The sequence below is a fragment of the Juglans microcarpa x Juglans regia genome, chromosome 3S (assembly GCF_004785595.1).
Source record: "Juglans microcarpa x Juglans regia isolate MS1-56 chromosome 3S, Jm3101_v1.0, whole genome shotgun sequence".
Classification (NCBI taxonomy): domain Eukaryota; kingdom Viridiplantae; phylum Streptophyta; class Magnoliopsida; order Fagales; family Juglandaceae; genus Juglans; species Juglans microcarpa x Juglans regia.
In genome coordinates, this window is record NC_054599.1 from 7183740 (window position 1) to 7199777 (window position 16038).

Consider the following 16038-nt stretch of genomic DNA (forward strand, 5'->3'; position numbering starts at 1 on the left):
TACAAAATATTAAAAGAGTAATGCTAGACAGAGTTGTAGAGTGTGTAAGCGCTACGCAATCCTATTAAAAAAGAGTAGAGTTAACTATTAAAAAATTAATTTTTTATCATATAGATATCGTATTTACTTATTTTTTTTAAAGTGATTGTACGACGCTTGTACATTCCACAATTGTAAATATTATTTTTTATTAAAAAATGTCATATCAAGGAGACTTTAATGGACCCGTTAGAGTATAAAGCTTCCACTTTCATAAGAAGAGCATCTGGAGGATAAAATAATAATCCCAAGACTAGCTTTCCTAAACAATATATATTGTGAAATGGTGGCGGTATAAGCCTATAACATCTAAAGTACCTTAACTTGCTATTGCTGCACAAAAGCTGATCCCCTTAACCTGCATACACATTTTATGGAAATTTGGGATATAAAGCTCAAATTAAAGCCATAAAATAAGTGGCGACTCCTACTTCAATTGAGACTTCTATTAAACCAACCTATGAAAGAGTTCCACCTTGCTTCCCCTTTACTAGAGAATCCATGAATTCCAAGCACTTGCATTAGCAATAGGGATGCAATAGGAATGAATACAATTACGATAATCTTCAATGTCTACAATATCAGGTTCTAAACATAAAGCATTCTTAGCAAGTTCATGGGCAACATTATTAGCTTCTCTAAGAATATGTTGAATCGACCACTTCTTCATGTGAAAAAGACATTCCTGGATGTCACTAAATTAGTCCAACACTGCTCCAATTCTCCTCATCTTCCTCCACTGCCTTAACAACCCTCAATACATCCCCTTCCAAGATTATTTGGTTTAAACCCAGGTCAGAGCTAAAGATTGCCGCTTGGAGAGCAGCTATTGTTTCAACAAAATAAGCATTAGGATAGAGATCTCTTACAGCTCTAAGAGTAGCTAACACTTGACCTTTCCAATCACGGATCACCATTCCAATGCCCACTTTACATAGATTTTTGTTGATGGCAGCATCCCAATTCACATTGAAAGTATCCTTAGGGGGAGCTGACCATTGTAAAATGGGATTTGAGTTGGTCACTATCGAGCAGGGATTCTTGTGATGCACCTCTTTGAACTCCTTCAGACTTCTATTGGATGGATCACCAGAGCACTGGGATGCACCAAATCTTCTCCAAACACAAAAGCATTCCTCCTCTTCCATAAGTTCCAAGCCACCATGGCAAACTCCTCAACTTCATAAACGTGCAAACTTGAGAATACAATTTCAAGCATCTCTTTGAAGGAATTCTTCTTGATACTGCTTTTTTTAATTCTTTTAGAACACTGACCCCAAGCATCCTGAGCAGAAAGGCAACTCCACAGAAAATGTTCAGTAGTTTATGGCCAAATTAGACATCTTGGACATGTTTGATTGTCGACCACTTTCCTTTTATACAGATTCACCTTAGTTGGAAGAGTTCGAGACTAGCCCTCCAAAGAAAGGTTTTGCATGCATTTGAAATCTTGAGTTTCCATATCCGAGACCAAATGGATCTGTATAATTTTTGCTAGATGATTGTCCTTTTCTTCTATCTTTTATCTCTCTTTAAAGGTGGTATACACTCCTTACATAAAATTTTCCATTTGAGGTGCATCTCCATACCAGTTTATCACTTCTGTCACAGGCACTGATTGGAATCTTAAGAACTTCCTCCCCTTCTGATGCAGTAAATAGGGAATGTATTACCTGGACATCTCACTGCTTTGTGTCACTGTCTATCAAGTCCTTTACCTTGGTTTTCTCACAAAGGATCTTAGGCGGGGCTTGGACTTTGAAAGAAGAAGGATGTAGTATCCATTTTTCTTTCCATATCCTTACTAGACTTCCATTTCTAATTCTCCATAATAGTCCATCTTCAAGAAAGGGCCTTGTTTCCATAAGACTGGTCCAAAGAAAAGATGGATTCCTACCTAGTTTGGCTTCAAGAAAGTATCATCTGGGAAGTATTTTACCTTCATCACCCAGGTTGCTAGTGATTAGGATTTCTCCAGTATATTCCAATCTTGTTTTGTTAGTATAGCAAGGTTAAAATTCTCCAAATCTCTAAACCCAAGACCACCTGCAGCCTTTGCCTTTCCCATCTACCTTCATTTAACCTTTCCTCACTTTGACCCCACAAAAACTATTTCATTACTCTATTGATCTCTCCAAGCATATTCTTTGAGAGTTTGAAAACTCTCATGCTGTAAGCAGGGATGGCTTAGAAGGCAGACTTTAGCAGCATTTCCAGCTTGAGAAAGGTATTTAACCTTCCAATTACTAACCCTTCTTCTTACATTATCCAGGATGCTCTTGAAAGCTTTTGATCTTGAATTTTCAATTTGGGTGGTAGGCCAAGATACTTCTCATATGACTAGGTGGATCTGATGCCAATTGTTGTAGTGATAATTTATCTTATATGCTACTTGGTGTTGCTACTGAAGATTATTGATGTTTTGTCTTTATTAAGCTTCTGGCCAGAGGCTTTCTCACAAACATCCAGCAAATGCATTAATGTGTTCCACTCCAGAGGGTTTGTCTTGCAAAATAAAAGACTATCATCTGCAAAAAAAAAAAAAAAATGATGTGGTCAATGTGTAACTGACCTCGAGCAATTAAGATTCATGTGATATGACATTTGCTTGCTGCATTGTTGGGTAAGGAATTGAGGGTTTCATAATATAAAATAAAGAGAGAGGGTGAAAGAGGGTCACCCTGTCTGATTCCCCTGGAAGGTTGGAATGCTTGGTGAGGCATACCATTGATAAGTATGAAATAGGATACTGTCCTTACACACCTCATTATCAAGGCAATTCATTTGTCAGCAAAATCCATTTTCTTCATTACTGCAGCCAAGAAGTCTCATTCCACCCTATCATATGCCTTGCTCATATCTACTTTCATGGCCATAAAACCATATTTATTTCCCCTCATCCTGTTGTGCATAGAATGCAAGGTTTTATAGGCAACAATGATGTTGTCCATAATCAATCTATCTAGAGTGAAGGCACTTTGAGTTGGAGGGATAATAGCAAGTAAGATAGTTTGCAATCTGTTAGTCAGAACTTTTGCGATAATTTTATACAAAACATTGTACAAGCTTATAGGTCTGAAGTCTGATACAAGCACTGGATTTTTCTTCCTGGGGATAAGGGTTAATTGAGTGTCATTTAACCCCTTTGACCAGAGTCCTTTGTTAAGAAAGTCAAGAACTGTTTTACAAACATCATCACCAATTACATCCCAGTGGTGGTGATAAAAGCAAGCTGGAAAGCTATCTAGACCTGGTAAGCTCAAAGCATTCATGCTAAAAATTATCTTTTTAACTTCACATGTAGTAAATTCCCTGGTGAGACTCTCATTCACTTCATCAGTTACACATGCATCCAAAGGTTCGAGACATACATCCAAGCTAGAAGGTTGTGAGGAAGAAAATAAATTGTGGAAGAAAGAGTGGAACAACCTACTATATGTCTTCAGGATTGGTGGCCATGTTTCCCTCTCCATCAGAGATGCTCTTAATGGTGTTTATCTTCTTTCTCTGAGTTGCACAAGAGTGGAAATATTTTGTGTTCCTGTCACCCTCTTGCAGCCACCTTTGTTTGGATCTCTATCTCCACTTGATGTGTTCCTCTTCCGACATGACATCTACTTCTCCTTGGAATTGTTTAACTTCTTGTATAGAATCTTCTCTATTCGAGCTTTGCAATGAATTAATCATTTGCAGCTTCTTATTGATTGAACCCCTTTGCCTGTGCAACACATTTTTCACTCCACAGAGAAAGCTTGTGGCCGCATCTATTCAATCCTTCCCTAGTAGAAATAATCTTGTTGTTGTAGTTGAAAGGCCTTTTCAGGCATTTTTTACCTCCTCATGGCAATCTTCTCTTCTAGCCCAACTCGCTTCATATCGAAAAGGCTTTCCAAGTGGTTTGATTTCTTCAATTTCATTACTTGCATAAATTAGAATGGGGCAATGATCAGAGCTACATAATGCAAGAACATTGACTTTGAATGGGAAGAGGAGTTGATCCATGCACTGTTATCTAAAGCTTTGTCCAGCCTTTCTTTGGTAAAACCACCACCCTCCCTATTGTTGCACCATGTATACTTAGGTCCCTCAAAGCCCAAGTCACTAAACGCACACTCTTCTAATGCTTCTCTAAAACTCTCCATCTGCTTATAAGGTTGAGTAGCCCCACCCTGTTTTTTATCTTGAGTGAGGATTTCATTAAAGTCTCTCATGCAAACCATGAGAGCTTAGCATCTGGTTTGAGGTGAGTTAGAAGTCTCTAGCTCTCTTCTCTTTTTTTTCGTGACAGGGCTGCCATACAACCCAGTTAAACATCATTTGTCATTGTTTGTGTGGTCATCCACCAGCAATGAGATATGACTTTGGGAATATGTATCTAAATGGGCCTGAAAATGATCCTTCCACAAGAAGGCCAGTCCCCCACTCTACCCCTTGCTATCAACCACAAAACTTTGATCAAAACCCAGCTTATACCTAATACTCACTACTTTGTCACTTCTGCATTTTGTTTCCATTAAGAAAATAAAACTTGGGTGCTTCTCCTTCACCAAGTGGTGAAGTTCATGAACTATCTAAGAGTTCACAAACCCTCGACAGTTCCAACTTAAAATGATCATTGGTCCTAGTAGGGCTGCTGAGCAGCCTCCACCAACATAAGTTGCTCTTGAGAAACAAAAGAAATATCACCTCTAAGCTTTTTAAGAGGAATATCAAGACTGTCATCCTCATCCATTAGGAACAAATCCCTTTTCTTGCTGGTATCATGCAATTCAGTACCCATAGGGTTGTCGTCCTTAAAAGGCAAAACTGTTTTTGAGTCTCTTCTAGCTCGGCGTTTCTAGCTGCCTTTTTTTTTTTTTTGAATTTCCCCTTAGGGTTTTGGAACTGCTTTGCTGGTCCTGAGTGGCTTTCTCATGATTGGCAAGTTGCTTTTTGGGCACAAAGTCAAAAGTCATACACATAAAGGCTTTCTAAAGCAACCCTCCATGATCTGTATACCATTTTTCCAAACTGATCAAATTGCTTTGACCTTTGATATTTATGGAAGGATCCTTACCACATTTGATCGAGATTGGTATGGCTGCTGAATCTTCTATGTGGGGTTGGATCTTTCTTTGATTCTGCATATTCTCAGTCCTAGATAGGGTGTCAGCTGTCAACTTTCCATGATTTCCTCCTTTTGATTCTTTGTTCCCTTGATCCTCGCCACACTCTCTTGATTCAGATCCTCGAGCTGATTTATTGGCAGTTTCCTTTTCTTAATCTTCCTTTAAATACTTTACTTTTAATTCATCAGAGTTCTCATCGAAACAAATTCTAGGCCGTGACTTAGAGGTTTGTTCCTGAAACTTTTCACCACCTTTTTTCTAGCTGCCAGAACCTGCTGATATGACTGCACCAGCTCTAAGCCATGGACCATATTGATCATCCATATTCTCTAATAACCTTCCACCGTTATTATTCTTTGAGCATGCATTACCTTCATGTTTAATGACTCCACATTAGAAACAAAAGAGGGGCAGGCGTTCATATTTGAAAGGGATCCAGGAATGTCTCTCCCCTATAAAGAGGAACCTTCCTCTAACCAGGGACTTTGTGATATTAACTTGCATTCTGATCCTCAAAAACTTACGCCAACCAATGTCTTTCTCATCCACATTAACTTTCATGACTGTGCCAATTGCTGCACCAAGTTTTTCTCCATACTCTTTTGTCATACCTGCTAATGGCATGTTGTGGAGTTGAATCCAAAATGGTTCATTTGTGAATGTGATGTCCTTTGCCGCTGTGCCTCCATCAAATTCATTCAAACATATTTAAAACCGATCAAAAGACCAGGGTCGTCCTTTAAGAACATGATCTCTGTCATTCTCCTCACGGAATTCAATCAAGAATAAGTTCTTCCCAACTTTCGTAAAAAAGAATCGCCCCCTATGTTTGCCATACCTTAGCCATCATATTTTTGAAAGCCTCTTTGTTAAAATCCTTCTCAGCAGCTATTTTTACAATAAGACACAGTTTTCCACATTCAGAAGAAAGTTTCTATAATTTTTGTTCAAAGTTTAGAGCTTAGAGTGGAATAGAGATAAAATGCATAACGTAAATCTTTCAACATTCAAATTCACTTATACAATTATAAGTATTGTAAAATTCCTTTCATATATTTATCTATTTCTGATTCCAAGTCTTAAAGTAGGGGTCCAAAAACCAATACTAAATGCCCACGTTGCAAGCTTTTTGAGAGGCGAAATTCACTGAGCTTCGGAATTCAGAGATCTACTAAGCATTGAAGCATGAAGGGAAGAACAAGTTTTGAATTTGTTTGACAATTTGAGAAATCTAAGGATCGAACAGTCCTCAGCTTAATATCCAAGCTGGATTGTTATGCTTAAGTGACAATTAATGAGGCAGTTTTGTAAAAAGAGCAACCACAACAGACTATGTTGAAGTGGTAGGAACAATTTAGACCTCGTTCACTTTTACAAAACTTTTCATTTCATCTCATCTAATCATTATAATTTTTTCAAATTCCTACACAAAATAAAATAAACAATTTAACTTTTTCAAATTCTAAAATAAAAATAATATTAAAAAAATATATTTTAATAATATTTTAACTCGTCTCACCTGTAAAAACAAACGAGACCTTAGGTATAAGATAAAAAAGAATAACAATAGCGAATACAACAATAGACTAATAGCAAATATGATTTTCGATAATAATATTACATTTATTGGGAAGAAATTATTAGGGTGCCAACAATATCATGAAAAATCTTAATAAGACTGCAAGACTAGTTAAATGCACCGATAAACTCTACCTTAGTAGAACCATGAATCATGCAAAGTGATGAGTATAATGCAAGCATCTTGCCAAAGAGATGTAAAACCAACTAATGGTCAGTGGTTTTCTTTGTTTTTCTGTTTTTTGGACAGAAGTTTGGTCTTCAACAGTTTAACCATTCATTACAATGTACCCATGAGCATCTTGAGTTCCAAGGGGTTTCACTAATCCAAATGTGCTTTTGCAGCATCAGAAATTGAAGAAGCAAATCCTCTCACTGGCCTCGAAAAAGGATGCCTTTCCCTTCCCACTACATTTTTCCTGCTTTCAAAACCAGAAAAAGCAGAAAGCATGGATCTCGGTCAGAGCTCAAGCTGACAGAGAGACTTTAATGGCTACTCCATTACCTCACATTGGTACTAATCTTAGGACGGATGTTCGACCTATACATCATCTTGGGGTGAATCTCTCTGGAGCTGCCTGACTTTGATGCTGCGCATATATCAAGACCAAAATCTTTTAGAACAAATGTAGAAACACACCAGTCAACTATATAGAACACTTACCCAGAAAATAATAATAATAGTAATAAATAAATAAATAAATAAAGAGAACACTTAAGTCGTGGACAGATAATCACTTACCAGAAGAATTTTTACAAAATAAAAAATAAATTTAAAAAAATAAAAATAAATAAATAAAAAAGTGGGATGATGAGAGCATGCAACACCTATGGGAAATCTAGTTTTTTCGAATGCAAGTCACAACCCCACAAGGTTAAGAAATCAAATAAAACTTAGTGAGAACATCTTTTTATAAAGCATCTGTCAAGGGTTGTTCATCACTTATGTCTACTAGTCAAAATAACAAAAGAAGTTACTTCCATGTGTTTTTGATAAGTAGTTACTTCCATATGTAAGCCACAAATACTTGTCAATTGAGATCCATTCAAGGCAATTACCTGAGTTGCATATGATGAGCTTTCAGCAAGGAACTTGAGAAACTCTTGCTTCTTTTTTTCAAAATTGGACTTTTCTAAGTCCAAGATTGCTTGTTCTCTCTTCATATCCTCCAGCATCTTATCTTTTTTCCATTTCATCTCCTTGACAAGTCTATCAGCCTCATTGTAGTTTTCAGGTACAGTTGATGTTACCAAGGGCTTTGGGAATTTCACACCAACATCTTCCCTAACAACAGACAGGTTTATTGTACCACTGAAAAATACAATACAAAAAAACAACTGAACACAGAACTAATCACTAATTCATCAAGGAATATCAAACCCACTCAAGTTGGTTTAGTGATTCTTATTTGTTAGTAAAAAGATCAAAGATTTCAGTCAAAAGCACAGTTTCTTGTATTATTTATAATTGTGCGGCTAACCCTTTCTTTCTCATTCCTACTTCTGCTCACTGGTGAAAGAGGAGAGAGAAAATCAATTGAAGGCAACACTGAAGAAAGGAAAGCTATTTAATCTTTCAATGTAAAACTGTGTGATACAGAGGCATCTGCATTACATGAATACTGCAAATATCTTATCAAGCAAATCATCAAGTTTGCAAGAGAAAGATTGTCCCAATGGAATAAATGACGATAAATTTGCATTTCGCTTGTGGTAGCAGAGCTTCTTACCGATTCCCTAGGGAAAAAACACCACTACTCCGAATCATCCCTCCATCTAAAGAAAGGGCTCCATCACTTATACAAGGAAGAGCAAGGACCATCTCTGCCCTCGTTTTATAAACTTGCAGGCGCGAGAAGAGATTATAAAATAGTGTCTCCCTGAGGCCATACCCACTGGCAGTGAGACAAAACAAGTTTGTGCTGTCCACATTGATCATATTCACAGCAAACCCAAGAAACCCAGGTGGGCACTCCCCATTAGGTAATCTTGGCTTTATTAGATCAAGCCTTCTTTGAGGGTCATCAGCTACAAACTCACCTGCATATGGTCTGTGAAAGAGGAAAAAAGTTTTTCAGAAGGTTTACAAAATACAAGTCAGATTGTCAAACAAAAAGACAGCATAAGAGAGACCCATGCATTAAATTATCAAGACAAATGACAAGAAATCGGCCATCCAAAGTTCTCCCAATGGAAGCACCAAGCCCATGAAGACCAGAACTTGTATTAATGCAGCCTTCCTTGTCATAAGTTTCTAGAGCTTTGACACCTTCATAAGTCTTGCAGACAATTGCCAGCATAGTCTCAACTCCTAAGTACTCTGCAAAAAGCCTGCAGACCAAATAAGTTGAAGGAAAATTATGTCAAGCATAGTGAGAGAATGTTAATAGTCCAGTCATGATGTCCCTCAATTAGGATACCCCATTCCCGACCAGGTAAGCAAACAGGGCACCTCAAGTTTCAATGATGAAGGCTAATAGAAGATGACAGTCTATTTTGGATGCGATCGTAATCATTAAACCTCGAATGCAGCTAATGATGAGATCATGAATAATGCAGAATACCAGAAACGGAGAAAATGCAAAGTCAAGCAAACCTGCTAAGATTATCGTCATCTAATCTTCCAAGTGTAGCAACAACGCCAAGCACATCCTTGGTCAATGGAAGATGGGAAGCCTGAGTACCATGCCGAGTTTTCAATTGACACAGAATTCCGGCAGCAGACTTTTCATACCGTAGAATCTGTTCAGTTGTTTGCTCCTCAGGCTGAGGTTGGGAGTTGTTCTCATTTTCAGTCTTAGGAATGCTTGAAGAATGACTTTTGACTAAAATTTAAACGAGATAAAACTTGTAAGTAATCAAATATGGAAAAAAGAGTCAAAGCCATAGACATTTGAAAATTTTAAAAGTTATTCCCATCCAAGGTGGATTACATAACAGGAAATCAAAACTTTGATGCCCTTCATTATTGAGTTCGCTACAACTCCCACAAACCTCTTGACTAATTTCCCTTCTAGTTAATCGTATGTAAAGATGCTAAGAATGACGGTATTTTTTTTATTGGAATGACATATAATCATACACCATTCTTAGCATCTTTATATATGATTACCCCGCATATCTTCTTAGACAACCAACAATTACACCCAAGTGAGATGTGCTTGATCTAATGTTTAAAGGGCAGCATCTAACTAAAAGTTATATTTATTACACCATGACAGTTGTAATTATATCCCAGATAAGCAGAATCTAACTAAGGTCTAATAAAGTGGTCATTTCCCATGTCATCTGGATTCATTTACTTGTTTAAGATGGATTTGCTCTGTATTGACAGTGGCATCTATTAAAAATAAGAAAAGATCATACCTTGCAAATCGAGAATGGAGTCATCTAATTTGCTTTTCTGAGTTTTGAGAAATTTTAAATTCTCCTCATGCTCTTTGATTTTCATCCCCAGCATATGTAGATCATCTTGAAGTTTCTGCATAAATTAGGTATCATGAACTTAGTTTGCTTAATTTACCAAAGAAAAAAGAAAGTTTCATTTGTTTGTTACATTGCCACCTGATGAAGCAGTAAGAAAAACAACACGAACTTTTTTATTTATTTATTTTGATAGGTGAATGATCATGCACCTGCATGGGATTGAAGTTCTGGCCTCGCCCCCCATCCCTTTTTTTTTTTTTTTTTGGGGGGGGGGATGGGCGGAGATGTCATTTATCTGAGGATCATCTACCATGAACTAAGGAATAGAGAAAATCTAGCATCTTCGCCATCACTCATTTCTTAATGAGCTCCATAAAAGATCAATTGTTTCTACAAATTAGACACAGAAAACAAACATTTTAAACCAACTCCACGGTATAAAATTCACAACCTTGGAATAGTATATGATAGTTTCCGCATGCGCAAATCCTCCATTTTGCATTTCATCCCTCACAACTATACTGGTCTCATTTTGATCAACCTGCGTCAGTGCTGATGAATCTTTGACAGATAATGCCCTTGTTTGAAATGAAATCTGCAAAGAGAGGGATTAACACGTATTTAAAGTTACATTATTTGAAAAGCATAAACAACAGCCTCTTGTACAAAGATTTGTCCCTCATTTTCAAGATTTTTGTTTCTCACATGCGGAAAAGATACTTTTGTATGCATATTCGGGGGGAAGGGGAAGAAAAAAAGGAAGAAGCTGGTCTTAATGCAAAAGAGTGGATAGCTGTTGTTTACTAGAATATTACTTTTTTATTTTTTCAATTGCCTATTAAGAAACACTTTTCTTATTACCTTTCAAGGAACATGACAAATCACCAGCCAGGCAAAAAGTAGAGATTCTACCATTTCTAACCATAACTCTGAGAAGCTTTTTAAGGAATCAGAAGGAATAGCAGACTTTTAAAACAGCAAAGTATATCCAATCTGGCACAACTTTCTGAATAATTAGCTTTTGGCTCTGTACAGCACTTCAACTCCTTTTATAGAGTTTCCATTACAGGTAGATCAAAATTTAGACTTTCACAACAATGGTGAAAATCTTGCCTTTCACTATTAATTTTGGCTTTATTATTATTTCTGTAATTTCCACAACGCTGAATTGCAGGGAAGTTTAATATTACAGCAATATTTCAGGCAGAGTAGGGTGGTGGGAAGCAACACGAATGTTTTCAAATCCCTTGAGGTTAACACCCTCTCGTACCATTCCATGAACGACAATTTATAGCCAAAATCTTCTCAACTAAATAAGTTCCTTTAAAGAAGAGAACAAGCTTGATATTACATTAATAATGCATTACCTTTTAACTGGATTGAATTACAAGATCTCTCTAAATCAAGCCATTTACAGCAATAGAATCTGTCTAAATAAGGAAGCTATGACTAATTACAAGATCTGTCTAAATAAAGAAGCTATGACTAATTACAAGATATGTAAAGCTATAGATACATGCCATATATGACTAAGTACAAGAAAGGGAAGTCGTATGCTATCTGTCCAGCACATATCCCGCTGACATTACCTTGACTTGTTAAAAAAAAAAAAAAAAAGAGCATTACCTTGCCATCAGAAATTCAACTATTCCTTGTTAACCAGTTAATTGTGCTTTTGTGTTATGATCTCTACCATGCGCAGCAACAATGCAGTGTCAAATTAATATCCACTTCTTATTGTGTCAGTGCCAAAAGGCAAAAAGTGAGTTTTCCTAGTTTAGAACTAACCGGCAAAAAATCCCAACTTTTTTTTTTTTTTTTTTAAGTAAAAATTTTATTCATCAAATGCAATAGACGAAGCCCATGTGCACAGGATGTATACAAAAGAAACGCCTAAATACATTCCAACACTAGAAAAAGGAGGAAAAAAACTCATGGACAGCCCCTCCATTAAGTACAATAGCTGAAAACCGACTAAACAAAGAACACATAAAAATTTCCAGAGTTCTTCTACATTGCATTCCATATTATTAAAACACTTCTCATTCCTTTCCAATCAAATGCACCACAGAATGCACAAAGGAATCATCTTCCACGCAGCTGCCACTTGAGAGCAAGTATGAAGTCTAGTCCAACATGCAAGTAAATCTACCACTGATTTTGGCATAACCCAGGTCAGTCCGGATCTTCTAAACACACCATCCACTTTAGCCGCATCACAATGTAGAAGTAGATGATCCACTGATTCCGCAGCTTTCTTGCACGTGAAGCACCACTCCATAACAATCACAATGTAGAAGGCATTTAAAAACCCCAACTTTTTAATGTCTTCTACACCAAAGAATGGATACATAATTCAAAAGAGTTCCTCTTCCAACTGGAAGTGGTGCAAACGTCATGTTCACACCAACTAATGAGATAATGACACATCAGCATAACTTTTATTTTCAAATAGACATTGCCGCACAGGATTTCTTCCCATTTCTAACAACAAAGATAGTAACCCTTCCCGCTAATATAGAAACCCATCTTCGTTCAGCCATTGTTGCCACCCAGCGAGCTCTACCACCAGTGATTTGGCATCGCCAACCACCCCCATCCGCCACATTGTAGTCTACATTAAACGTTTATCTTACAAAAATTGCACGGCATTTTATAAATAGAAACTGCCGCACAGCTCTTCACAAAAATCATAGCTCCGCCCAAAATTTTCCACACTAACATTGAAAAGAAATTTGGAGAAGATTTACAAAACCGGTAAATCACAATTGCAGCTCCATCCAAAATTTTTTTAGAGACTAAAGCAAATTTACATTAGGAAGAATATGGCGGAGGAACCGGTGTTGGGTTGTGCTTTTGAGTGTAAGAGATTTTGTGCGGAGCAACCAAGGTTGGGTGGTGCATTGTGGGCCGAAAAAATTAACGTTCCAAAGTTCCTAAGTGGGGAGAGAGAGTGAGCATATTTGTTGTAATTCACTTGTTTTTTCAATACTGAACAAAATCCAATGAATCTCAGCCTAAACCACAACCTTTACATTTCCAACCTCCCGTAATAAATTTAAATTTCCAACTGTGTCAGACTTCAACAGCCTTCCACCTCGATGGAGATCGACTTGGTGAGCAACAGGGGGCTTGAGGACAGAGAGAGCAACGGTGAGGCTTGAGAGAGCGACGGGGGGCAAAGAGAGAAGGGACAGTGAGGACGGAGAGAGAGAGAGAGAGAGAGAGAGGCTTGAGAGAGAGAGGAAAAGAAGGAAAGACGTAAGAGAAAAAGGAATTTTGTAACTTGTTTTTGGGTCTACGGTAAGAATAATTAAACAATGACATGTCCCCTCCCAATGGATTGTGTAAAACTCACCAACACCGCATTCGGTTTGAAGGTTTTCCCAATTCAAAAGCATAACCGTTTTATATCACCAGAATTAACCAAAGAACTTCCATCTTCTAATACATGTCGCATAGAATGAACACTAATTCAAAAGCTTAAAAGATATTTTTTTTTTTTATTGGTACCAGGTGTCTGGGAACAGCGTCCCAACTAATCCCGGGGGTACCCAAGCCCTCGTCAAGGAGTTCCCGCAACTGCACCTCAGGTAATTTAAGGAGAAAATCCCACTATTTGATGGCCTCTAAAGATTGTTTGCACCGAATGGAATTTGAACCTTAGACTTGGGAGAATCATACCCCCAAACCCAATACCTTTACCACTTGAGCCAACCCCAAGGGGTTAGAAAAGCTTAAAAGATATGAATCTGATACTCTCACTCTACCTCCCCAAGCAAATTACACAAGGCACATCCCAGCTGTACACTAAAGACCACCATTTGAAGCCATTACAATAATTGCTTCTTTTTGGTAAATTAGAAAGCAATTACAATAACTTCAACAACACAGTGCCAGAAGGGCATACTGACGTCCAAACTGATTTTTCTGTAACGAATATCGTACCATTACAAACCTAATATTACAATCCGCTCTGGGTAGTCCGCACATTTTGTCCACTATGCATTTACGTTACAACTTTCCTTGTTGGGCATGAATCACGATCTGCTCCTATAAGAAGCAGTAGATGCCGTACGGCCGGGTATCAGTAAAATGGCAGAGTCCTTGGGCAAAACCTGGAGTCCAATTCCCTCGAAGCAATTGATTTATCCCTTTATATTCTTTATTTACTGATTTTCAACCGACAGAAACTCTCGAGTTCATATCACTAAGCATAATTTATGAGCTGTTCAAAACTACCCAGTGCAAAATTTAACTCCAAAATATAAATAATCGCGCTAAAAATATAAATATAAAAACAGTTAAAAGCAAAAGACCGTATTGAAGTCTATAAACTTTTCTTGGACATTAAAGTTTCAAGCAACCGTAAAGAAGGAAGCCAAGGCTAGCATTAGAAGCCCCAATTTCCCGTTTGGTTACTGAGAAAATGTGGGAGATTTCAAATAATGTAGCCAGTGTCTGTATTTGCTGTTAACAAGACGATTTCAAGTTTCTTTCTCCTTTATTTCTTCTCTTCTTTCTTTCCCACATTTCTCAGAACCAAACAGTCTGGGAAAAATTAGAAATGAAGAAGAGGAGCATACCTGGTTATTGGGTTGAAACATCGTTGAGGTTCACCCGCTCCCTCCCTCTCCCCCTCTGTCGCAATTTTGCGTACCTACTAGGGGATTCGGCTTGCCTCCGGTGACTTCCTAAAAATAAATATATAGTATTTCTAATATAACGCATATTGCAGAATAAATAAAATAAATAAATAAATAAAACCCCGATAAGGCAAAGTTGTCGCGTTTCAAAGCTAATCTACAAAAACGACGCAGTTTTGAATATAACATTGGGCTGGAGTCTCTCATTCGCAAGTCTTTTTTTAGATATCGCTTACAAGTTGAGATGAAATGAAATAAGACAAAAGTTAAAAATTAAATAAAATATTATTAAAATATTATTTTTTAATATTATTATTATTTTTTAATTTAAAAAAATTAAATTATTTATTATATTTTGTATAGAAATTTTTAAAAGTTATAATGATAAAATTAAATAAGACGAGATAAAACTACTTTTATTATCTAAATGGGCTAAAAATTCTCCTTCTCGCTGAAACTAGGGGTGGGCAGCGAGGTCCTGCACCGCATTGCCCCGCCCCAGCATAGTGGGGCAGGCAACCCCGCCTTGCCCATGCGGGGGCAAGGCCCCCGCCCTACAGGGCAAGACACTGACGGGAGCGAGGGCAGATGGCCCCAATGAGGCCCCGCCCCATCCCCCACCCAGCACCCAATTTTTTCTGTATAAATATATATTTAACTATATATATTTATAAATATTTATTATTTTTACTATATATGAATATAGTAATATGTATTAAATAGAACTTTTACTTAATATTTTATGTAAGTTGTAGTGTAATAGGGTAGTCCTTTTATAGATTATATTCACAATACAAGTCTCACACTTAAGCAATGTGGGACTATTGTATTGTCTTGGAATAGGGTGGTCCTTTTATAGATTATATTCACAATACAAGTCTCACACTTAAGCAATGTGGGACTATTGTATTGTCTTGGCAGGATTACTACACTATAACTTACACAAAATATGCATTAGCAAATTTAAAAACCACATAATTTTTAAATTATAGTCATATTTACAAATTGAAATTTACAATTTAAGTCCAAAAATGTATTTTTGATCAATTTTAGATCCAAGAATAATTTTTGGACCTAGTAAACTGTAGTCCATTATTGAAATGGACCGAGGAGGGGCAGATTGAGAGTCTGCCCCCACCCCCAGCATCGGGACGGGGTACCCCGCCTAACCCAAACCATTGTTTTAAATACCATACCGTACCGGCCACTAATCCAGTACATGTATTACATATATTTCATAT

At 37.2% G+C, this 16038-nt stretch overlaps 1 protein-coding gene and 1 long non-coding RNA gene across 12 annotated transcripts; one reads left to right on the forward strand and one right to left on the reverse strand.

Moving 5' to 3' along the window:
* Nucleotides 1-6754: 6754 nt before the first annotated feature.
* On the reverse strand, nt 6755-14864 carry LOC121256921 (protein DEFECTIVE IN MERISTEM SILENCING 3). Of its 11 annotated transcripts, none has more exons than XM_041157726.1 (9): nt 14738-14864; nt 10603-10746; nt 10092-10206; nt 9322-9550; nt 8865-9056; nt 8456-8776; nt 7785-8010; nt 7267-7315; nt 6755-7144 (listed from the first exon to the last, which is right to left on the reverse strand). In XM_041157726.1, the coding sequence occupies exons 1-8, from the start codon at nt 14756-14758 to the stop codon at nt 7274-7276; spliced, it is 1290 nt and encodes a 429-aa protein (XP_041013660.1). In that variant the 5' UTR covers nt 14759-14864; the 3' UTR covers nt 6755-7144; nt 7267-7273. The 11 variants fall into 11 exon arrangements, with proteins under 11 accessions (XP_041013660.1, XP_041013659.1, XP_041013656.1 ...); XM_041157725.1 differs by having other exon boundaries at nt 7231-7315; XM_041157722.1 differs by having other exon boundaries at nt 7231-7315; nt 8859-9056.
* Nucleotides 12943-13425, forward strand: LOC121256924. Its single transcript, XR_005939131.1, has 2 exons — nt 12943-13104; nt 13353-13425. It is a non-coding gene; the product is annotated as an uncharacterized LOC121256924 (long non-coding RNA).
* Nucleotides 14865-16038: the final 1174 nt, after the last annotated feature.